The 24,886-nt window shown below is 34.0% G+C and overlaps 1 protein-coding gene across 1 annotated transcript; it reads right to left on the minus strand.

Annotated features, from left to right (window-relative positions):
* Positions 1 to 207: 207 nt before the first annotated feature.
* On the minus strand, positions 208 to 23,113 carry LOC123540032 (uncharacterized). The gene is made up of 23 exons (XM_053526479.1): positions 22,350 to 23,113; positions 21,948 to 22,104; positions 18,918 to 19,045; positions 16,612 to 16,800; positions 15,975 to 16,151; positions 15,371 to 15,631; positions 14,773 to 14,994; positions 13,301 to 13,495; positions 12,513 to 13,019; positions 11,839 to 11,997; positions 10,582 to 10,743; positions 9,749 to 9,938; positions 8,844 to 9,028; positions 8,230 to 8,394; positions 7,549 to 7,779; positions 7,102 to 7,272; positions 6,604 to 6,807; positions 5,849 to 6,139; positions 4,224 to 4,424; positions 3,681 to 3,836; positions 2,295 to 2,336; positions 1,677 to 1,785; positions 208 to 389 (listed from the first exon to the last, which is right to left on the minus strand). Exons 1-23 carry the CDS (start codon positions 22,528 to 22,530, stop codon positions 314 to 316), a joined length of 4,359 nt encoding a protein of 1,452 aa, XP_053382454.1. The 5' UTR covers positions 22,531 to 23,113; the 3' UTR covers positions 208 to 313.
* Positions 23,114 to 24,886: the final 1,773 nt, after the last annotated feature.

The following is a 24,886-nucleotide window of genomic DNA, read 5'->3' on the forward strand; positions in this document are numbered from 1 at the left end:
CAAAGTCTAATAAGGTAACGCTGAACATCAATTAAAAAGAACATACGTGGATGCAAGTATGAACAGAAATGGTACTTTCATTTGTGTCAGACATTGATCATTATTTATAGGTCGTTATAAAAAGAATTTAACAGCTCTTCATACGCATACATGACGTTGCAGTCCATGTACGCAATATACCAGCATTAAATGACAAACAACGAAACACATGCAACCAAACTTTATAGTCATTACGATAAAATGTGCAATCACAACAAAATTTGTAAATTATCACAGGCATCAGTTCTGCATAAAAGTTTATAACTGTCGTTTTTCAGACACTGACTTTCGGCATGTGGAAGTATCCAGTTGTGTGTATATCAAGATGGCTGTCATTAACACTGCTCTTCCTGCAATCATAAAAGTACAGAAGCTGTTTTTACTTCACTTGGGTAATGACACAGGTAATGTGTTAATTTGTATCATATAAGATCTAAATTCGACAAAGCCATGACTCGTTTTTACAGTCATCAGGAAAGTCGTAAAGAATTTACATGTTTAATCTATAAAACCAACTTTACAGAGCACACGTTTGTGCACATTTGATATTTCCGCTGTGCTATATAATTTTGTATTTCATTGAAATAATGTTATTAAATGATGACATTTTTACTACATGTGTATTGGCAATGTGCAAGACATAAAATTTGCAATATTTCTTGGATGTTAAGTTGCATATTGGTATTTTAACCATCTTAAAAAATACAATGCTTTTGATCTAACAGGATAATATTTCAGTGTCTTGTTAAAAAGGACTAACCCGCACATTTTAGGCAAAAAAATAATTTCTTTTAAAAAATCATAAAAAGTAAGTACTCTTATAGTGACCAGTGGTAAAAACTTATTGACAAAGGATTTTTGCAAGATATTCTTATAAATCACCAAAGATATTGTACAGAAGGTAGTAAACCATTGCAACGCTTTTGAAATAATGCAGAAAATTTACATCCTTCTTGCATATTTACCAATATCTAACTTTTATTTTCGCACACTGTTTATTTCAGAGTCATATATACACTCTATGCCAAACTTAATGGAGATATACATATTGGATAAATTCACCCAAACTTTAATACTTCATTACGAAGTTAAGGATAACATGTTCATATCTTGTAATTGGATGGTAATATTCAAAGGAAATTTGGCCACTTTAAAGACATTTAAAAATAAAAACTTCTCACCAAGAGATTTTTCAAATTTTATCATATTTTGGGGAGATAATCGGTACTGAAGTTAACATTGATGCCTATGGGAACTATATAATTTCTTTGATTATGAGAATCTGAACTTGAGTTTCGAGAAAATTTTGCGATAGAAAGCTGCATTATATGATTCTGATACAAATGTCAAAAAGAAATCTAAAATTCCCCGTAGGGATAAAGAGAAAATCATTTTTTTCTAGTTTCCAGGGGAGATAACTCATGAAAAAACAAAATTATCAAGGGAGGTAATCTAAAGGACATTTTTGAGAACTTCTGTCACTATATAACTTGTCAATATGGACTTTATTTCTATCGTTTGTCCTTTTTATAGCTTGAATTATCAAGTTGTATGTACGCTGGGCTATTAAAGCATGTTATATATTATAATATAAATATTATAAGTTTCAATTTATACATCCGATAAAAATGTCATACTTTTTGTTGAGGTGTTTACAGGCTAGTATAACACCAACAGTAGCCAAAATAACTAGAGCTATTGACACAGACACGCCGACTCCAATCTGGACGGCATCGCTTACATCATCTGTAAAATACATAATTTCAAAATAATGTAGAATGTTACATTTATTCAAACGCTTATGATAGGACAGTCTATATGATGTGCGAATATTTTTATGATAAATATGATATTTTAACATAATTTGTGATGTACAAATGCAGCTACAGCTATATTAAAGTAAGATGTGGCAGCTCACTGCTCTGGGTTCAAAGCCTACTCACTACAGATGTAGAATTTTTTTGTGAGGAAGTCATCCATATGACTTACGGAAGGCTTTTGTTCTACCCATGTGTTCGCCTAAGCCTGACATAATCTCTAGAGATTCACCTAGAATATTTCTCCACAACCTTAAGCCAGATAGTTACCATATGAGTGCAATTCCAAACACAAAAAAGCAAAATGTGATGACGATATATCTAAAACAATGTATTATTGGTTTAAATCTAATTTTACTTCATCATTAATTTAGCAAAATAATCAAAATCATGTTTACCCATTTTCAAGATTGATACTAATCAGCAAAGAATATTTACCTTTGTTTGCCGACGACGAACCAGCAGGAGATTTGGCCATAACTGAACACAAACATAAAGTTACAGTTACAATAACAAAAAAGAAATAAAAATGAAACATATTGTCCATGTTTAAAATTTATCAAATATTTTCCCAGATGTTTTTCATATTTCTTTTTCATTTACCCAAATATTCTGCTGTTATATGGCTATACGACCAAATAAACGTACGCAAATAATAGTTTGATAAAAGATGCATGTACTTTATCAAGGCTGACCAGTTCAGTGCTTCAGTAAATTTTTCTGACAAAATCTTTCTTCCTGTGTTATTGTGCTATTAAATATTCTTTTTCAAACTGGCCAGAAGAAAAACAACACAACGTCAAATGTCCAAATGGAAAAGCCTCATTCAAAGAATGGATATAAAACACCTGTAAATGTAACTTTGTACACAGTGTCTGAGCACATGTAGTCACTAACACATACGAATGCAATTATAATGATATAAAATGTAGTCAGACAGAATGTACTGTCTTGGTAATTTTTAATCTTTCAAATCAGACACAGACATACATGAAGGATCATAGTAGGGCACCACCTTGGATCGGTTACTGGCAAAGACACCACTGTGGAATTTAAACTAGTTTACTGCCACCAAATAAAGGACATTTTTAAAACAATTACGATGGAACCATATTCAAAAACAACAAAGAGAAGCTTAATCTGTTTGGTATATACCAGTTTAACAAAACACAATTTGAATATCACATTAAGACACACGAACGCTGTCGATGTTAATATGAGAGGAAGAAACCTAGCTGTGGAACACATCAGCAGACACATACCGAAGAATAAACACACTAGAACTAGAACACTAGAACCGGCACAGTAAATTTGTCATAAGATGAAATTATCCATCGGCCACTAATGTCACAGGTTGCCGATATAACAATAAACCAATTTTGAAAACGACAGCCATATGGAGTACATAGAGTACATTGACATTTATTAAAGAAAAAAGAAGAAAAAAAATAAAAATGTATAATCTTTTCCATCCTACAATTCGTTTTAGCGTATGTAAGCTATATCAAATGTGTTTCATTCATCAGTTATGCCGAAAACAAGTGTATGGAAGAATATCGTCTCATGCACTATACTATATATTGTCATTTCTATTTCTAAAACTTATAATTTATTGTCTTGAAGTGTGAATATAAACAAATATCAACATGTTGTGTCAACAATAAAGAAAGAATGCATGGTAATTTCAGATAAGATATTTACTTATAATATGAATGAATATTCAATTTTAATATTAACCATAAATGCTTTCTTGACTCAATGTAGCATGATTGTCTAATATATTGCTCTAAAATCATTTTAAGTGAGAGGAAGGCACTAATTTACCTGAACATTCTGAAACATGAATGGAGCCGATTCCCGCTGTGGTTTTACCGAATGGGCATTGTTTACAAGTGGACTGCCCTTTCATATCCTGATACTGACCTCTTGGACACATGGTAACAGTTTGTCCGTCCGAATAGGACCCGACAGGGCATACAGCTGAAAATAAGAGTCGACATTCACAAAAATATTTAACCATTTATTAGAAGGATGCTCCAGTACGTTTTTCTTTCACAATCATATTTAATTATCAAAACAGTTTAAGTGTTGTGTGGCGAATGCAAAGAGTGGCCACGTACTTGACTCAGATTTTGGTCCTTTAGGATCATGTATTTCTTTCACTATTCATTTATTCTAGATTTTCGCTTTAGCAGATACTTGGGAGCGTGAGAGGTGTTCCTCTTTCAATTACACTCTAAAGAACAGACTAAATCAAACCGAGATTTCTATTATTTTGATTGGTTGCATTCTAGACATCCAAAGAATCATCCTGTGGTACTGTTTATTTTTTAGAACAGGAGTCGTAGAATAAAAAATAACACCCACCACAAAATACTTCAATACGCACTGTGCCGCTAGGGCATCTGGTATCTGGCCTGTATGTTGGCGGTGAGCCAGATGCGAGCGAATGTTTGGTCCCATCTATTGTAACTTGGAAGAAATCAACTGAATGATTCATTAATGTCTGTGCCGACTTCTCCAGTTCAAGAGTCTTTCGTACAAAATCAGCCAGCTCTTTTGACGGCGCTAATCATTGAGAGAAAAAGCATATTATATGACTATATACAATGTTCATACCAGACTGGGCTTTTTACCTCTTAATTTCAGAGACAATAGCAAATAGCTCTGCCAAATAAAACAAAATAAAACAAAATAATGATAAGATAATGTGATAGAAATCAAATAAGACATTTGTCAAAGCTTGGTCAATAATAGAACCCACTCACATTACAACTATTAAAAGCTACTGCACCTGTTTTGTATGACTAAACTTAGAGATGGCTTTTTACTAATGCATAAAGATATACAAAGTGTCAAGTATCATTTAATCATATTTCGTAGCTTTTGAAATTTCGAAAGGTGATATTATAACTTCAATTATATCCAAGTGAAAATCATTTGGTAATTTTGATTAAGTAGAAATAATTGTTTTTGGATACTCTAGTTAAGCCCAATCATGGGACTGGGTGGTTAAAGTAGCTGACTTTGAATCACTTGCTCCTCACCGATGTTGGTTCGAGCATCGCTCTGGATGTTGAATTATTTATGTGAAGAAGCCATCTAACTGGCTTACGGAAGGTCGGTGGTTCTACCCAGGTACCCGCCTTTGATGAAATAATACACGGAAGGGTATCCTTGGGTCTTTTTCCACCATCAAAAGTTGAAAAGTCGCCATACGACCTGTACGTGTGTAAGGTGCGTTAAACCCAACAAAAAGAAAATAAACCCAATTATTCATGATTTTTTTAAAATAAAAAATGAAAGATCATCTTTTTTTTCTCCGTTTCATATTTTCCATTTAATAACATATAACTATAAAAATAAATGGATAAAATCAAGTACCGCACTTCTGTTATGAGCAGTGGTAGAATGATGAATCATATTAAACGTTTGACTGGCTGCATGTACATCAAACTAATCTATATACATACTTTTAGGATAATTGGCCCATAATGACAATGGCAAATCACGTTTTCTCCATATGCTATTTCAGCATTCTTTGGGGGATTTTTTTCACGGAAAGCTGTGAGCGGGTTGAGCTATATTAACGCCCGAGGAATGCCGATTTGCCTAACGTGTGTACATAATCATGCTGAAATTGCCGAATGTCATTACGGGTCAACTGCCTTCAAAAACATATATTTCCCTGTTGAATATTCATACTTGTTTTTTCTACTTTCCCCAACACCCCCATACTTTTATCTACCCCTTACCCATTTTTGAATTTTGCATATGATTGAAATGTACTTGTTGTTGGATGTTTGAAGCAATCCGTCTGCTATATTTTTCCGTTACAGTTTCTTTTTGTTTTGGGCCTACTTTGCGATGCATGGCTCTTTGGCTGTGTTTGGGGATGCTCTGTGCTTCCGGGAAATCTATCCTTATCTTTAATTTGTTTAGTGTCACACACTTTATATTACTGATAAGATTAAATTAATTCATTCCATTACCTGATTTATTTTGAAGTAATCCAGCTACATTGAAACTGTCTTTCTTGCTATTTACAGGTGCATGCAGTCCAATAGTGACAGTCATCGAACTTCTGGTGGCCCTCTTTTTCTTTGACTTTGTACATACAGGTTCTTGTATCGTCGTTTCACAAGTTTCAGCCTTGCTGCAGTCGAGGGCAGACAACTTAGTTTCTATAGAGGCCTTAATCGTTTCCTTGTTGTTGGCTGTGCATGGAATAGAATCGTATTTGCATTCAAAGTTCACACCTATCTCAACTGGTGGCTCGAGTTCTGAAACAAAAATAGGTGAATCGCTTTGAACAAACGGCAACAAATTATTTCACACCTATCTCAACTGGTTGCTCGAGTTCTGAAACAAACACAGTTGAATCGATATCGGTTTAAACAAACTACAACAAATTATTTCACACCTATCTCAACTGACGGCTCGAGTTCTGAAACAAAAATAGTTGAATCAGGTTGAACAAACGGCAACAAATTATTAAGTTTTGGATATTTGTGTTTAAAAAATAACTAGGAAGGAAAATCTTTTAGCAAACCCATTTTCTGCTGGTTCTTGCTCTTTGTGTACATCACGTATACTGGCGAAAGCCTCTAAGAACAAGATCGAAATAATGGTTTCTTAAATCGCGTCTAATATTTGGACGGGAAAGAAAAAATACTGTATGTTATAAGGTACAAAATATCAATGCATACGTACATATCAAGATTCTGCCTATGACGTACATACATACCAGAACAAGACGGTAGTCTTCCAGTAGGGTTTTTCTCATTCTGATGATTCCATTTATACCCGGTAGCCACACCACATTCATAATATGGCAATGGTGGATTTGTGAAATACAGACCAGCTCTGCAGGTTATAGAACACTGCTGCAATTCCGACGTTTCATTGCATGTGATGATTAAGCCATAGGTTCTTCTTAAATTCGTGCACTCTGTAAATAACCAATCGAAAAATTAATTACAGGATAAAAAAAGGCTTGTTAATTATCAGTGCCAAAGTAACCATTAATGAATTAATGGCTTCGAATAATGTGGAAATTATATAAGATAAATAAAATATTGTTGCATGTGATACCAAATGTAGAAATGTATGAAATAATCTATTTATCTTTTCACAAAGCATACACCAGAATTCTACAATATATGAAACATTGTTTTAATTCTGCTTTAGGTACATGTATATCATCTATAATTCTTGAATGATATGGACTAATACTAAAACTGACCGGGACACTTTTCTTCTTTACAAGAGATTGTCTCGCTGCTGTTTCCAACACACTGTTTACCCTCAGTGTCTGGTGGCGGACTATCACATCTTCTTGTTCTAGTTGCAATTCCACCACCGCATGACATAGAACAACTTGTCCAGTTTGTCCAGGCAGACCATTCACCGTCGACTTTTACAAAATAAAGTTGATCGTTTAAATATTCAATGGAACAGGAGTCATAACAAAAACCCATGTAGACTTCTCGATTGTTTATTTCTGTACATTTAGTTACATTTTTAGACAAATTGCATAAATGTATGTGGAACTAATCTCGAAAAGAGTATTCGAATTCAACATATTGGATGCAAAGATTTATAAATTTAAAATTATAAACGGCCATGATGACCGGCAGGAGTATATAATTTGCTTTAATATATACCATTCCCGTAGAATGAACAATAGTACCTGCTTTTATTTCACACAATCTGCCACTATACCCATATGGACACTGGCATGTGTAGTTTCCTGTTCCATTGACACATGTAGCTCCGTTCTTGCAGTTATTATTCTCACAATAATCTGGTTGGATTTGACACTGTCTTCCAGTAAATCCTCCGGAACACAAACACTCATAACTGCCAAGCTTATTGATGCATTTATGAGTACCACATGGAGAGCTGGTGCATTCATTTACAGCTGAAATGGTGTTGAAACAATATTCGTCTTTATTCTTTAAGTATCGCAGCTTCAACAGAGACTGATCTTTTAACGGTTATGTATAATACGGTTAAAATATCTTGAAACACTTCAATTGCTTTCTCATTTCCTTTATTATTTCGTTCATATAAGAAACAATATACCTTAAATCCGACGATATATTTGTAACGGGTATTTCATGTTGACAGATTTTCTGGCCTTTCAACTTACTCATCCTTAAACCATTTTAAAAATGAGTTTCTTTATGACATAAATTAAATTAAGCCTGCGTTAAAACATGATTTACAATCAAGACGAAAGTAAACCCTTTTTTCGGCTCAGGCTCGGTAAACCGAGGACTGATATGAATCACAGCAAAAATAAAATACTGCAATATTATTAAAGGACAAATTAACATGACAAAATTTCAATAATAACTAAATGCTTTACCATCGCAGACTGATGGAATAACAAAGTTGACACTATCTGCCTCGGCAAGGTCATCCATGGAAATTATGGTCCCGGCTATAGAAGGCGAACACGTAGATGACCAGGTAGAAACGTCTGAAGGAGAAACCTTCCTTGGCAAAACACTGAACGCAGAGATTTTTATATCTACAAAGGTATGGAATTACTTTTTAAATATTGCTAAACATTCTGATATTATCAAATTAATGTACATATACACATGCACATACATTCTTTTCCGCGGTTTAAATATAAATTTGCACAACGTTATGATGTAATGTTTTTACTGTGAAAAACGTATTGTAAATCTATAAACATCTTTTATGTAAAAAAGTATAAGTGTTTAATATTTTCACTGCAGTATACTTTGATCAAGAGCAGAAAATATAAGAAACATACGACAAGACACTGTATGATTACCAAGTGGAACAGTGTGTTTATCATACTAGAACCTACAGTTAACATTTCTGTAGGCTGTTTGTCTGTTAGTCATACCATAACTTAGTGTAAACATTTCTGTAAGCTACTGAATAAACTACTGTAAGCTACTAAACACTATTATAACGTTCAGTTGTCTTTCAAACAAAGAACAATACCTCCATATAATCCAATCAAATCGTTTTGCTCTAAAATATGAGATTTCGAAACAACAAAAGATGCATTCTCATAAAGGGCTTTCCCATTGATGTACAGTATGACTTCGTTTGATGGCTTATCAATGCTAAAAGCAATATTTGTCCAGGCAGCTGACTGTACCGTTTGACCAGTGTTGACGTCTTCCCTGCAACAATAAAATTTGGACAAATAGCATTAATATAGCCACATTTTACTAAAGAATCATTGTCGTGTAATTTCTTTAAATGTTCCGTTCTGACTGACTTTCTTATAAGGACGTCTGCATCACCTTTCAAAAGTAAAAGCTCTTGTTTTCAGATGATACAATGTGCATGTAAATTTGTTAGTTTGTTTTGGGTTTCTTTTATGCTATCTTGTTTTAGATCTGTTTGTGAGAGTGAATGTATTTTATAATTACAGTATCACTACAGGAATTACTTTAATTAAATTTGAACAAATTTGCAATGTTTCAAGTGTGAAATATAAATAAAACTCTTGAACAAAATCTATTAGAAAATCCTTTGGAAGCATATAACGCAACCAAGCCAAAGAATAGCAGACTTCCGGATCTCAAAGAACAAGAAAATTTAAGATTGAGTCATCACACGGGACTAAGTCCTAAACTAATTGTCTTTATATACATAAATTTCTCTTGAGAGAATATATTCCAAACCTCGTATTGAATTTGATTTGTTTCCCTATGGATTACGTCGCATGCACATCCTATAAATAGATTTGTTAAGTTCATGCTCAATGTAGTATTTAACATTTTTTTCTGACTTTTCCCCACTGTTTACTAAAGCATTTACTATAACACATTTTCCTGGATCGTTCAAAAAGGTTGTCCAGAGGGTACAAAAGGGTTAAAAAGATACACGGTACTTGCCCCGATTGTTTGATTGTAATCGTTGGAGTAAAGGTAAACGAAAGTTTCGAGTGTGTCGCAGAATTTTCTATTTCAACTGCAGCATCTGTCTTGGTATTGCTTATATAAATCCACATGAACAGAGAGATCACATCATGTGTCACCTTGTTCTCCATTTTTGCTTTGATTTTATTCAGCTGAACATCGTATTCTGTAATATGATTAAATACCTTGTAACTATCAAACAATAAACTATGTTATAGTAACTTATCGGTTTTGATTATGAACACGGAATTAACGTAGTGGCAAGAGAATGGGGAAAGGAATGGAGAACCAATAATTCAGAATTGTCACCATAAGTTGATCCACATTTTCCGTAACAAGGTATTTTCCTCCTTGATTTCTCTTTAAATATCAGATAGTACCGTTGATTACAAGGACTCCGAAAGTCGAAATTGGACCGTTTTAGTTTTATATACCTTTATGATTTTTCGATTAATTATAAAAAAAACTATTTTGGTGATTGTATATTTTTCATTTATTTGTTGATGGCTTTAATTGCTATAAAGTTTTCAAAATATCATATTGAGCATAAAAACAACATTTCAATCCATGTAAAACTTCCAAAAAATCTATATCCTGTTTTTCTCCCGAGTTTAGTAAGATACAATTTTGGTATTCAAATTGTTATTCTTAAAGGTAATTTGAAAAAACTGAAAAGACCCTGATAAACCCATTAAAGGCCAGTAAAATGATATATAGTTTATATCTGAATTTTGCAAGATAAGGCGGCAAATCGCGAAAAGCCCTCTTAGATGGACCAAAACAGTAATTTCAAACTGCAAAAGACCTACCTTTACACTGTGATTTTGACGTGGCTCCATCACTAGGACTTCTGGTATTGCTATCGCATCTGATGCAGCTTTTAGATTTTTTGCTTGGTTGGTAGGAATTGCTAGGACATTTTGTGCAAGGTGCAAGCATATTTGGCGAAAATTCACCTTTTGCACAATACCCTGAAGGAAATAAATTGAAGGAATACAAATTGGAAAATAGTTATATCTTTTAATACCTAATCTGTCCTTTATTCCACTGAATAAAGTTATTCTATAATTATAGTTTATACAGATATCATTAAAGTATATACGTCATATTACTTATAAGCCAATCTAGCAAGGTACAAGATATGTCCCAGAATATTGGAGATATGTTTTCTTTTCCATTTGATTTACATGTCTGTGTACAACAAAGGGGCCTTCTTGAAAAAAAAATCTCAAAAAGAGTAATGGGACATATTTCATACTCATGGACTTATCATTGTTAAGATTTGTAGGAAGTTTCATGCAGTTGTGACATGCAGTGAATGAGACAGCTTCGTATGAATTGCATGAATAATTCAATAGAGTCTCTTAAGGTAGTTCTGCACGTTTTGATCAAAGAAATTATACAAAGTAGAATTTTACTTAACCCTGATTTTTCAAAACCTCAGATTCAGCAAATAAAAAAAGATAGGGTCGTGTGCTTGATTTTCTGCTGAACTGATTTGAAAAATTTGGACCTCACGCAAATTTTCATAATGGGAGTCTACAATTTTTTCTACAATGTAGACTTTAATGTAACTTCTCACAGTCGTAAATAAGCATATGGCCAAAATGTGGTGAAAGAAAATTTATAGGTCGTGCGCTTGTTTTTAAGATATGTGCCCATAATTAGAGTGATCCACACATTTCAAGCCATGATTTTGAACTATTTAACGTACTACATGTTTTAATATCATATTTTAACTTTAGAAAGACAGTAACGTTGCCATTGTAATAAATTTACTCACGGGTTGCCATTAATTCATAAAATGTATTTTAATTTCCGTACCCCGAATCCAGGCTTTATTCTACGTTATCCGGATAAATGACGTTACGCCATCACTTCCGGTTTATCAAACATGCAGAACTACCTTAATACAAAGAAGGGAATGAATTGAGATAGATCCATGTACAAGTGTAAAGGCCAACTAAAAGAATGCAAGTTTAAAAATGATATTTCTTTTTAGCATGCTTTCTTTATTGATAAATATACAGAATAAAAAGGAGTAAAAAGAAAAATACCAAACGTACCTAAACATTGTGTTATGTTTTCAGCACCACCTTCAGTTGTATTTGTATTTGGTGGACAACGCTCGCAGTTTAATGAGTTTGTAGAGTTTTGGTATGTTCCTATAGGACATTCTACACATCTACCCGCCTTTGTAGCATAACTGCCTTTTGGACATCCAACTGAAAATACCTTTTATGATTACATGTTTTAAATTGAATTATCGAAATATTAAAGAGAAATATATCTGGTGAAAGATATGAAACGTATTTTTCACTGGTAAGAAACTATAAAATAGGTGAATTTAGACAAAACATGAAATAAAAAGAAAATGTGTTTGTTTTACATGTAAGATAAAAATACCTTTCACTCGTGAACACCTTATCTTACATTTTCACTGATGGCTATGCCACTCGTGAAATTATTGCATCTGGTGTTCATTCGTGAAAGATATTTCAATCTTACGCTGAAACAAACAAGTATCCTCTATATATTTGCACAGTTAATAGAACAAACCTAACAACACTTCTACAACTCACTTTTGCAGCATGCAATGCTGCCTAAATAAGACAGCTATGGAAGACAAATCATCAATATGATTTTGAAATCTAAACCTTTAATTTCACAATCCTAGTTTTACACATTATGTAGGTGAGCATGTTACCAGAGAAAAGTAAGTGTAAGATAGGAGTTTTACCACATGATGCTGATTCTTTTCTCGGAATAGTCCCAGAAGGACATAACATGGACGGATTTCCAGGTCCGTACGAATCGCTCTCTACGCGCAAGTCACCAACGTGAAGGTCAAAATGTCCGGCATCCACTTCTTTCTGTATTACATCGGACATTTTGTAGAGACGATCTTCGTTTTCCGCAAATATATCCTCTGGGGATTTTCCAGCCACTGGCTTATATGGTAGAATAAATTCGAATCGCAGGGTGTATGCAAGCTTTGAAACCGACCGCCTGTAAACATTGGAATTCAAATCACGTTTACGGCGAGACGTGATAGGTCCGCAAGTTACATCAACAAATTTAGCTTGGCATTCTGGTACTCCGACACATTCTTCTGGAAATTTGGAGCTGTTTAGAGCCTGAACAAAATTCTCTTTAATTTGGTTCATATTCTGAGTTGAACTGTTACAGTTTCCTGTGTAGTAGTAAAATTCATTCGGCAGGTGCATATTGTTTACGTCTATCTTTGCTAAAATAAATAAAGTATTCTCTCACTTTATTTGTTTCAAATGTGTAAAAAAATAGGGTATTGCGTTTCACGTCCAATTAATCAGTTATTGTACTATTAGGCATTCTTTTACATTGTCCATATCACCCTAAAAACATAACATTATTCATTTATTTCTTCACATTGTATAAGGTGTGTAAGTTCAATGACAGGTGTTTTGCGTAGTAAAACAGACATGCAAAACAGCATACATAGATACATACTGTACAGATGCTAATTATATTATAATACGGTATACGTACTATCACAGTCTGGAACTTTACCAGACGGCCTCCATTTACCGGTAGAACGCCCGCACACGTACAATCCATCACCAATATTCGGTATGTCATATCCATTGTTGCATTGCATCTGGCACATTTGACCATGTGTCCACTGGCTACAAGCTAGTGCGCCGTTAATTGGTTCATTCAGTGCATCTCTAGAGCAGTTCGTTTCTGGAGAAAATATATTTGTAGATATATATGTTTTTAATACTTAGTCCTATTATGTGATGGATTAACACTGAAGAATAAAATGAGAAACTCAAACTGAAATACAATTATAAACGAAAGTGCTTTATTTTGATTACTAGCACTAACAAATTTCGTTTGATCATTTTTAGGTTATACAAATGTGGTTAGTGAATTATTTCAGCAATTTGTAGACTCTAAGAAAGAACTGATTTATGCTAACAACTAATGTGATATGAACTACAGATTCAGAACAAATTTGGTTCTATCAATATGAGCATATTTAGAAGTCTGATATGTAATTTGAATTATTGCTACTCTGTTTTATGCTATTACCTTGAAGTTAGGACATTCGTCAGTGTTAGTGTAAGCCTATGAAATAAATTTGATTTACGAGGGTCATTCCATAATATATGAAAGTTAGGTGCGTATCGGCGTATCATACACCGGTTTAAAATCCCTATTGGTGTTTCTGTAACTTACCGTTCCAAGGCTGTGTCTCATTTAGCCCTCATAAAAAATAGGTTTGTCTTTGCAGTAACATTTGACTGTTAAAAACAACAGCCTGTTTTTCTAGTGGTAGTACACATTTATACTGGATTTATCTACCACTGATAAAACGTTTAGGTTTAATCTATCAACTTTTTCTTTAATATGTGAACATGTCTTTAAGAAAGCCATAAAAATATCCTGAGATGTAACACAGTTATTAATTTTTATTTCAGAACATTCAGTTGCAAAACAACTTCAAATGATTTAATGAACTTTTATGCCATATTTCTGCTGCGGACACATTGTTTTTGTTAATGGTGGATGTTTTTCATTAGCAGTCACCTTGCAATGGAAGAATAATGAAGGTATAAGATATTTGTTAGAATAAGTAGGTTGTTTAGCAATGCTAAATTGAGCGCAAAGGTTTTGAGGCTTTTTTGCCTGATGTATAGTGAGATGGATTGAAGCTATCTTACAAATATAAAAAAAAATAACGTTCCAGCCAAAACTGTTATGCAAAACATTATTTATAAATGGCTAGTTCTTGAGATCCAATTAACAAGAGGTAAACAGCGTCCAGAGACCAGGTGTTAATGTTCGTATGCTGATGAATGGAGTACTCCGCAAGTCTCATATGAAACAACCTGCAAAGTGATATACAGTTGTATTTGGTCTGCGATTTCTATACTGTTGTATTTGGTCTGGGGTTTCTTTTATCTTAAATACAGTTGCATTATCTATTGAATAACTCTCGTATTTGTAAACGATACCTTTACAAAATGGCGCTAGTCCTCCGACCTCCCATTTCCAATTTAATTTTGGTGGATAACTTGTCTTGTCAGATAGACACTGTATTCTGTCTACTCCACCCATTGGGTATCCTGATTTACATGCCAAGGAACATTCGGCACCAAGTCTGTATGAGTTGTGACAATCATATTTCAGATGGTCCCCACCAGTCACATGCAGATTGGGCGGAGAGCAGCTAATTGCTTAATAAAGAATGTTGACAGATTTAAAACAATGTCAAAAGTAGTAAGATAATCATTAAAGGTACTGTCCGACTTAGGAATCATGCCTTATACCTTTGAACTTGCAAAACAGATTTTATTACCATTCAGTCAAATAAAAATATAAGTATACGATTAAACACTTGTTTTCACAAATTGAATAGTAAATATTTATAGGATTGGTATGCGAACCCGATCAGATGGTCATGACAAAGCGAGCTTTTTATTTTAAATAATACACAGCTGAATATTCATTTTGAAATGTTACCTGTGCGAGTATTATTTTGCGTACTTTGCAATGTCACATGAATTAAGTTAGAACACCTCACTAAGAGCTCAATATTACGACTTTACTTACTTAAGACCTGAACGTTGAACACACAGCTGTCACCCCTGTTGTGTTCTTTATCTTCAATTGTGTATTTAATGGTATGGGAACCGGCTTCAAATCTCTGCCCGGATTTATGACCGTGTATTTCAGTGATCGTCACTGTCTCTTTTGAATTATCTTCGCCCTTTGGTTCTTCCCAAGACACTTTGGCCGTATTGTTTGTCGAATCGATATATACTTGCATGTCATTTGGACATTCTCCCGACAAAAATCGTGGTGGAAGTACATCTATAAGTCGTGAAAATAGTATCAGTTCTTATTCTTTCAGCTGGGAAGGGTAATTCTATATATGTCTTTAAGCTACTTCTCTATGACAATTACGCATATCGAATACATGTTTTACAGTTGGATCATAAGTTTACCCTTGATTTCTGTACCAAAATCAAAGTCTTTTTATACTGACAGTACTATCTATGTTTAAAAATAGTCATGAAAATATCCATGATTGTCAAACTATGTCAATATCTGAAAATGTTATCACCACACAATGAGCAAGCACTTGTCTTATTACTATTGCCATATGTTGAAATAGTGTGCTTAACGCTAATTTGAAAATATGAGGAATTTTCACCTTTACAAACCGGTGTAGTGCCCCATTTTCCATTCGTATCACATCCCATTATATGCATACCATGCACTTGAAAACCGTCATTACACACTGCCTCACACAAATTATCGTACACCACTTTATTGTTGAGACATTGAACCTCGCCGTGTGGTATAGAAGGTGCTTTGGCACAGGCCTTTGCTGCATTAGTAAGTAAACTGATATTACAATAATATACAGATGTTTTCTATGAAAAAGCTTCATCTTAAGACATATGACGATAAGGCGAACTATGAACCTTAGAGAAGTTCAATTTATTTGAAATATTTGTCGAGTTGTTACACATGCTTGTAAGAAAATAAAATTCAGTCGAAATTTTTCAATAAATTATATACCTTATAAAGTTTTCTAATGATGCGTAAAACTGTTACAGCTGCTTAGATGGTGACACAAGTTTATCCAGTAATATTACTCGCTTTCAACACCTTTGTCATGCTAAAGGACAAGGAAGAGAGTCATTGGTATCATTTTCACATCTTTAGTATGACGCGGCCAGAGAGCGGTCCCACGACCTTCTGCAATCAATGCTGGAGCTATAACACTAGGCTATATACCTCGGTGGCTGATGGCTGCGAATACTATGTACTATAGTTTTACTTACGTTTGCAGTTAGGTGGTACAGGTGGCATCCATGCGCCTTTCCTCCCACATTTGAGAGAACTTTTGTCACTTTCATCTAGAGTATAACCAGTCTTACATCTGACACTACAAGTTGTTCCAAGAATGACGTCACTACCATTACAATCGATATAACCATTTTCTGGCCACCTAGGGAACCCGCATCTATCCACTGTCAAAATACAGGCACATATATTAAAATCAACCTCACCGCCCTTCATGACCAGAAGTCAACTTTCATTTTTATCATTTTATACCCTTACATGATATTTAGCGACACTTTCACATAAATTGGTTTTAAAACAGAACTCATTTGCTGTTGATTTCAAACCAACACTTCATTGCAAATAAATGACAACTTCCACAGATGAATCAAATGTAGAGAACGGATGACTTCAGGCGCATTTTCCTCTTTGCATGAGCTCCAGCTGCAGAGCTAACCAAGTGTGCAGGCTATTTAATCTTGTTCCTTCAAATGTCCTTATAATATCTATAAAAATTCTATTCTATCTTTATAATTTGTCAGTAAATAATATTTACCATGATAAGCAGTTTAGTAAATTAAAAAATATCTTTATAATTCTATACGAAGCAAAAGTAATAATGAACATGCGCCTAGGTATTTCCAAACAAATGAGTATATGCGGGTAAATTTAACATTTTCAACTGTCAATGAATTATGTGGCCAGACTTATTGTCATCAGCCATGTTGGGGGTAGACATATCATTGAATATAACGTAATTTTTCATTCCTCAAAGTATATTGACGACAACTACTGAAAATCCACAGACACTTGGGATCAGGACTCCCCACCCACCCCACTGGTTAAGTTTAGCGGATATTTTTTTAGCATTTTAATATGTATTGAGCATAGGTGACGATCATAAAACGTATTTTGTAACAATTTCAGCGTGTTTTAACCATCAATGCTCTTAAAATAAGAAGACGTGCAACAGTGAAACTGACACTGGGAACACTTGCTTGCTGCTTGAACCCGACTATTGTTTTCTAGTGTCAATTTTACAGATACTCATCTTATTTTCAGAGCATTGATGGTAAAAAGTGCATTTTTAAAACACGTTGAAATTGTTACAAAATGCGTTTTATGATCGTCACCTATGCTCAATATATGTTAAAATGCTACAAAATATTCGCTAAACTTAACCAGGGGCGGAGGAGAGTGGGTTGGTGGGTGGGGTGTCCTGACCACAAGTGTCTGTGTGAAAATCTTGTCAAAACTGGTAAGTATTTACAGTATTTACAATGACCTAAAATTTTTGTTTACAAATCGCTATCAAAATCACCGGATGATTCCGCTTCCGGTACATATGCGCAAATTGTTGTCTTGCTAAGGCACCCACTTGTTTCTACAATATATGCGCATCCAACTATACAAGTAGTCATCCAACAGAGAGCGGTAAGAAACAAGTAAAGGACAATTTAAATGAAACCAATGGATTTTAATTACGATTTACTGTTGTATTTTCATTTAACACAGTTACCTGATCGAGTTTTAGAATGTCAATAGCTACTCTGGCATTACGTGTAAATACATAATTGAATAAATAAAGTCAAACTATTAAAAAGATCCTTTGAAAGCATAGAAAGATTATCATGCAAAATTATAGCCGACTCCGTTGTTGGATTGAGTCTTTCATGAAAGGTAATGAAATGTTCAACACTCTTAACGGCCCCTTTGCATCGGCTTAAGCGGATTTCTGTTTTAGTAAAATTTAATGAACACCATGAACCTAAAAGACTGGAACAGAAAATATAACAAGTCCAAGTACGGAGACTAGACATTTTACAGTCGGTTCAAAGATTTCAAATGTACATTAAACAATTTTCATCAACATATACAATATTTCCTGTAATAAGATTTGGTTACGAAAAAGAATCAGGCACCAATGCTAACTACTCCCGTGATGCATAGCGACGAATTTATGTAACCCTTTTTGGGCATCTCAATAGATCATGTCCTTTTTCTAAATATGACTGAAGTGGTGTCACCGGAAAAGGGACGAGCTTAAGATTGTGAGTAATCGTTAAATATTAACACCGATGAGTAAAGCATTGCCAAACAACATCAGCAAAAAAATCGTGACAATGTTATCTCACCAATCAGTAACGGATAAATTGCATATTCAGAAAACATTCAACGAACAGTTACTTTTCCAAAGCAATTTTCTATTATACAGTCATTTACTTTTGTTAGAAATTTTATCTGGGAAGCAGCCCCTGTATTCAAACCAGTTAGGGTAGAAATAGACCCGAGCTGATATTCTCACCTTTAACTTGAAACGAAAGATAGGCTGTCGCAGATAGACCACCACTGTCAGTCCCAACGAAGTAAACCACGTAAGTTCCCTCAGAATATTCCCCGCCATTTTTAAAATTTGATGGCGATGTCACAACTCTAGAAAAAGGTAAAATTAATGTTTTAATACTAAATTCGTATTTGCTGTTATAATCGTACTATGTTTCCAAAATATCTTTAAAATGTTTTTTTTTTTCAGATAACTATCACAATGCAAGTTTTACTATTTATTTCCCATCTTTAATTACATTCCATGTTAAAAACAGACACTTTATTTGTCATGAAAATTTAAACAATTACACAGAACGACGCTTCTAGAGGCGGGGGAGCATATCATCAACCTGAATAAATGTTTGTAATGTTTTACTCATGCTTATAAACTTCATTTTCTGCATCATTTTACAAATAATTTAAATATTTTCTGCAAATTTACAACTTAGTGTGTTTTGACCGGAAAGAGCGCTTAGGATCTTTAGTAGTATTTTAATGACTTGCATAATAATGTTCTTTTATTTTACTAGGACTAGATTACAAATGGTATATTGAAATCAAGAACTGCTATACTGATTACACATTTACAGATTCATGACCATTCGTACAACTGCTTGCAGCACAAGAGGGAAGTTCGAAATGTATTGTGGTATGTTACCTTAAAAACTGATCGAAATTTTCAATTTTATGTATTGTGGTATGTTACCTTAAAAACTGATCGAAATTTTCAATTTTCCGTTTCGCACTCTCAAAATACCCCTCATGGTCAGAAATGCAAAGTTTTAGTCTGCTGACCTGTTTCCGGAAAGCGCCACGGTAGACTGACTTTGGTATGCTAAGTACTGATGAACAGCAGAGTAAAGAGCCTGTCGCGATCGATATGTACTGATGAACAGCAGAATATAGGGCTTGTCGCAATTGATATGTACTGATGAACAGCAGAATATAGAGCTTGTCACGATCGATATGTACTGATGAACAACAGAATATAGAGCATGTCGCGATCGATATGTACTGATGAACAGCTGAATATAGAGCTTGTCGTGATCAATAAGTACTGATGAACAGCAGAATATAGGGCTTGTCGCGATCAGGAAAGAAGTTTTTCAATTTTGGAAAGAGATAGAAATGACATTATGCTGGGTCTGAGAAATAAGGAGGATCTTGTAGCATTGTAACTTTTCCCGACTTCAAACACTTTGTTTATATACTAGACGTATGCGCTGGAGTATTGTCATGCCGTTTGTTACCAGTGTCGGTACTAAGGATGAATATGGTGTACAAAACTAGAACTAGTGGAAAATGAATTTTATTGAGCCTATTCATGCTACCGTCCACGCTCTCTAACTCCGGGTTGAGCGGAACCCGAAATTTGCAAATGTCACAAATATCAAAAACCAACTTAGATACCTTCTTTGCACATAAAACAACTTACCAGGGACCCGTTTCACGAAGCCTTCATAGGACAAAATTTTAATTTGGGAGTAAGGTGTTTCATGAACATCGTTTTATGTAAATTCATTTGAACTATTTGGCTATTCTTAGAATATAAACCAAACAAGAGTAAGATAGATTTGAGCTTAAGTTGAATAAAGGGTATATTTCTAAAAAGAAAGATACAAGTTATATGAAATAAATATGTTTTAATAGTCCATACTTAGAGAGAACTAAGAATGAAACTTAAGAACTTTTTGTGAAACGGGCCTCAGACCCATAAACATGAGCAAAATCGGCAAAAAAATCTCTTTCGACAACTGAGCGGACACTTATGTAAGGCAGAATTCCTTCAGATTTTATTATTCGTTTTCCAATCATTATATTTATTTTCCAGAATTGGCCAATGACTACCTAAGTTGAAAAGATGAAAAAATCTACTGACTCATTATTCATTGGATACGCAAATATACTATTGTGTACATATTCAGCCGTAAATTTCCTCAAGGAAATTGCGTGTCATTTCGAATATCCTTCGTATAATTTCAAACCGATTATAGGCTACCTTTTGACTATCATATTAAACTTTTGCGATTGTTTTCATATTTTCACACAAACAACTTAAAACATAAAACAGCCAAGTGTTGTTTTTTTTTGTTGTTGTTGTTTTCCAAAGAAGACATTCGTTTTTTTAACGATTTGTCAAAAGTCTCAAAATAATTTGCCAATGTGTTTGATAAAATCAGACGTTTTACGTAATACTATAAAAACTTTCATTTTATTCTCTTTCATTCAGAGATAAAAGTTTTGTTAACTGAAAAGTTGGAATATTGGGACTGGCATGTTAGTATAGACGAAAGTAAGATTAAGATATCTGGAGTTTATCACAGGTTTCTACAGATATTTTTACAAGAAAAACACTTGTAGCGGGACTGATTAATTAAAGCCTCATTGTTCGTACCATTTCATTTATGCTAAAATAATGCTGTTTTTAATAGGCGTATACCTTGACGTTTATGCCCCATTTTGTAAGAAAAATGAACTTCTTGTTTTGGACACTGTAATAGATATAAAAATGTTCAGTCTCAATTAAGCAAATTTTTATGACATTTTTTTCAGTTTTCGTTTAGTCCGTTAGAGATTTATTTAGGATAAAAAAAGAGTTAGATTCCTGTTAGAAATGTATTATAATTTTAATGAAATTTCGTAATAACCATCCTTTAATGTGAAAGTTTTTCAAATGCAAACTTTTTCTTTTTATTTCATTTAATTTCTATATGTTTTTGCAACTGAACACTTGATAGATATTTGAATATTTCAACAATAGGAACCAAAGGTTTTATGACTGTGTACCTTCCGAAAATATCTATTTCCAATTTCTCTTGGTGCGCAACCAAGAAAGGCAAAATGAGGTAATAACTCTTTTGTTCATGTGGCTTTTGTTTTATGCTTCTTAGATACTTACCTTGCGCCATACCTTTACCTATACATATACGACCATCACTAATGTGCTTAATATCTCTTATTTCTAAATATAGATAAAACAAAGTATCAAAACATAGCCTGTTATATTTACTTTATGTTTCCGTCTTCAGGGTCCGTCATACTCGGAGGCTCCCAAGTAACTTTTGCCGTTGTTTTCCCTTCCCCTGCCATTATAGGTGATGCGCCGGTCAATGCAGCAGGTTTACTGATTGAGGGTGGTTTGTTTGGAGGTGGCGGATCATCATGATCTGTTATGATTAAAAACAGAATAGACGTTTGATTGGCAAAGTGTTTGTGATTAGAATGAAACTCGAGACAAAAGAAAACCATTCCAATGCTCTACCAGATCTCTATTTACGAGAATCAGTTCTAACATCATGTCTGAGATAAAAGAATGTAAAAGAAAACAATTAAAGCATATTTCATTAATGATAAATTAACAAAGCATACTTTACCTTAAAAATGCAATAATAATGTTGCAAATGTTACTTACGGCAAGCAAAAATGCAAATGATATCCGCTATCAATCCTATTCCAGCACCAACAGCTGTGCCTATAGGTCCAAATGCTGATCCGACCATTGCACCAGCTGCTGTGAAGCCACCAACACCACTGACTTGTTGAGAGTTTGCAATATCATAGGCTGAAGGTGTTGCCTGGCGCTTTATTCTCATTACACTTTTCTCTGTAGCCGTTGACAATAATAAATGTTGCAATGTTAGAAGACATATTGTGCTTAGTTTTCTAATAAGAATAATAAAAAGAAATAGGGGAACCGAAGGGGGCCGAGAGGAAGCATTTACAACAGTAAACGCAAACACAGCAAATCAACCAGAAATCGGCAATAACAGAATCCATTTTTGTCAGAAAAAAACAGATATCATCCTGGTTTTCTTTTATTTTTCAATATCTAAATGACCTTAGCGATATTATTTGATAACGAATACAAAGGATAAATTATTAAGTGCGCTATGCCCTACATTTACTTGTGATCTTCACAACATGTTAAAATAACGGAAGACGGAAGTGCATATCAGATGGCGTTGTTTAAAATTGGATTTTAGGCTGAACACCACTAAATCCGGCTGTTCTTTATTTCATATAAAATCCACTTACTTTATAACGGGTTTTCGACATTTTCTAGCATATCAGATTTTCAGAGACTTATATTCCCATAAAGAACTATATCGCTACTTTAGAAAAACAAAAAGAAAAGGGGGGTGTTAACTTTTATATCAGAAAACTACAGTTCGTTAAATACAAAATGTACAACCCGCTGAATTTACTCCTTTTCGCTTCTTTCAATTTCTCTTTTCGAGACATTAAATTCTTACGCCGCCATTTTTACCTAGCATGCGATAGGAACATGCCAATTTCAATAGAATGCAAAGTGATATATACTGAAACGCGGTAGAGTAAAAGTAAACACGTTGCTATTGAGAAAAGGCACCAGGAAAGGAAAAAGGATTAGCACTATTTATATTTGGACTACTTGTGAGACCTGCGGAGGCTTACATTTGATTTGGTTGTGATCAGCCTTTACAATAATTTTACATTGCCCTGGACGGCGGATTTTCGACGGGTGATCATTTCAAAATAAAGTTACACCCTGCTCGGTAAAATTTAACCAAGCATGGCATTTATTTAGTTGGGAAAGAGATTCTGCATTGCACCTTGAAATTCTGGACTAAGTGGACAGCAATGTTTTTCATCACATTTTCTTATTTAGATGACAAGTAGTCCAATCGACTTTTCTTCTTTGACGGTAATCATTACTATAAATCACGGCGAATCTTACATTCACGAGTCATAAAAAATGAAATCGTATTTTCTTTAATGATAAAGCAAGATAATTTTTAATGAAAATGTTAATTTAAAATTGTCAATGATTATGTGGTTTCATATTGGTCTTATTATTTGGCCCCGGATCGTTAAATTGGCCAATGCAATAGTCTTCGGACAAATTACAAAGTCTATAATAAATGAAGTCTGCATTTTAAATTAAGATTAGCAGTAATTTATCAAAAAGAGCTTTTGCGCAAGGCAATATTTTCGTACTACAATTTCATTGCAAATGCAATATATTTTACAGAGCATTATTTAATAGAGCAAATAAAGTTCTTGTTTCCTCAAAACTATTTAGACTGGATAATCATAAGAAGAAAGCATAACATCAGTTTAATCATAAATCAAAAAGAAGGAAAGAAATGTACGATGTAATATGTTGTGACATTTTAAGTAAAAAATCCAAAAAAAAAAGAAAGAAAAAGGATTACCTTCTGGAGAAGAAATGATAAGAATTCCGTCACGACAAGTCACATTGTACCATTCGTCCTCTCCATACCGTAGGATACAGGATGTACTATGAGGTAACACATACGATCCAACTATATAGTCTGTTGTTCCGTCAGTGTCTCTGCAGTCTTTCGGATTCATCGTAGGATCTATATCACAGCTTTCAGGAGATATTTGCCCAAGGAGCTGTTTGTCGAAATATAAAGATATATATATGTTTAAGAAGTAATGGGTCTCTGTTCCTTAGTAAGTAAAGTTTAGTGGTTAAGTTGCCCTAAATCACATGTCATTCGTTTCAATAGGTTCGAACCTCGCTCGGGTCGATATTTAAGAAAGCCATCTGGTTTGCCGAAGATCAGTTCTAGCCAGGCGCCGCCCGTAAAAATAACCCAAACTTACGACAGAAACGAATAAATTGCACATGTAATCGTGCTGGAATAAATCTTAGACATAGTTTAGTACATACCAGATTCATCCCATTGTCACCATCCGCAACAGTCATAAACATACAGAAAATGAAACTTTTGACTAAGAACATTTCCTTCTTGAACCAAAACTGAAATGAAAGAATGAAACATGAATTTATTTTTCAAATTATTTAATTACTCATACAATATGTGGATTGAAAAGAAGTTTTTGAAACGTTACTACGCACGAACAGAAAAAGATATTCTTTCTGAATTTGTTTCTTTTATTTTCAATTCTTTAAGGACAAAAAGGCATCTTTATGCAGTT

This window comes from Mercenaria mercenaria, chromosome 16 (genome assembly GCF_021730395.1).
Source record: "Mercenaria mercenaria strain notata chromosome 16, MADL_Memer_1, whole genome shotgun sequence".
NCBI lineage: Eukaryota > Metazoa > Mollusca > Bivalvia > Venerida > Veneridae > Mercenaria > Mercenaria mercenaria.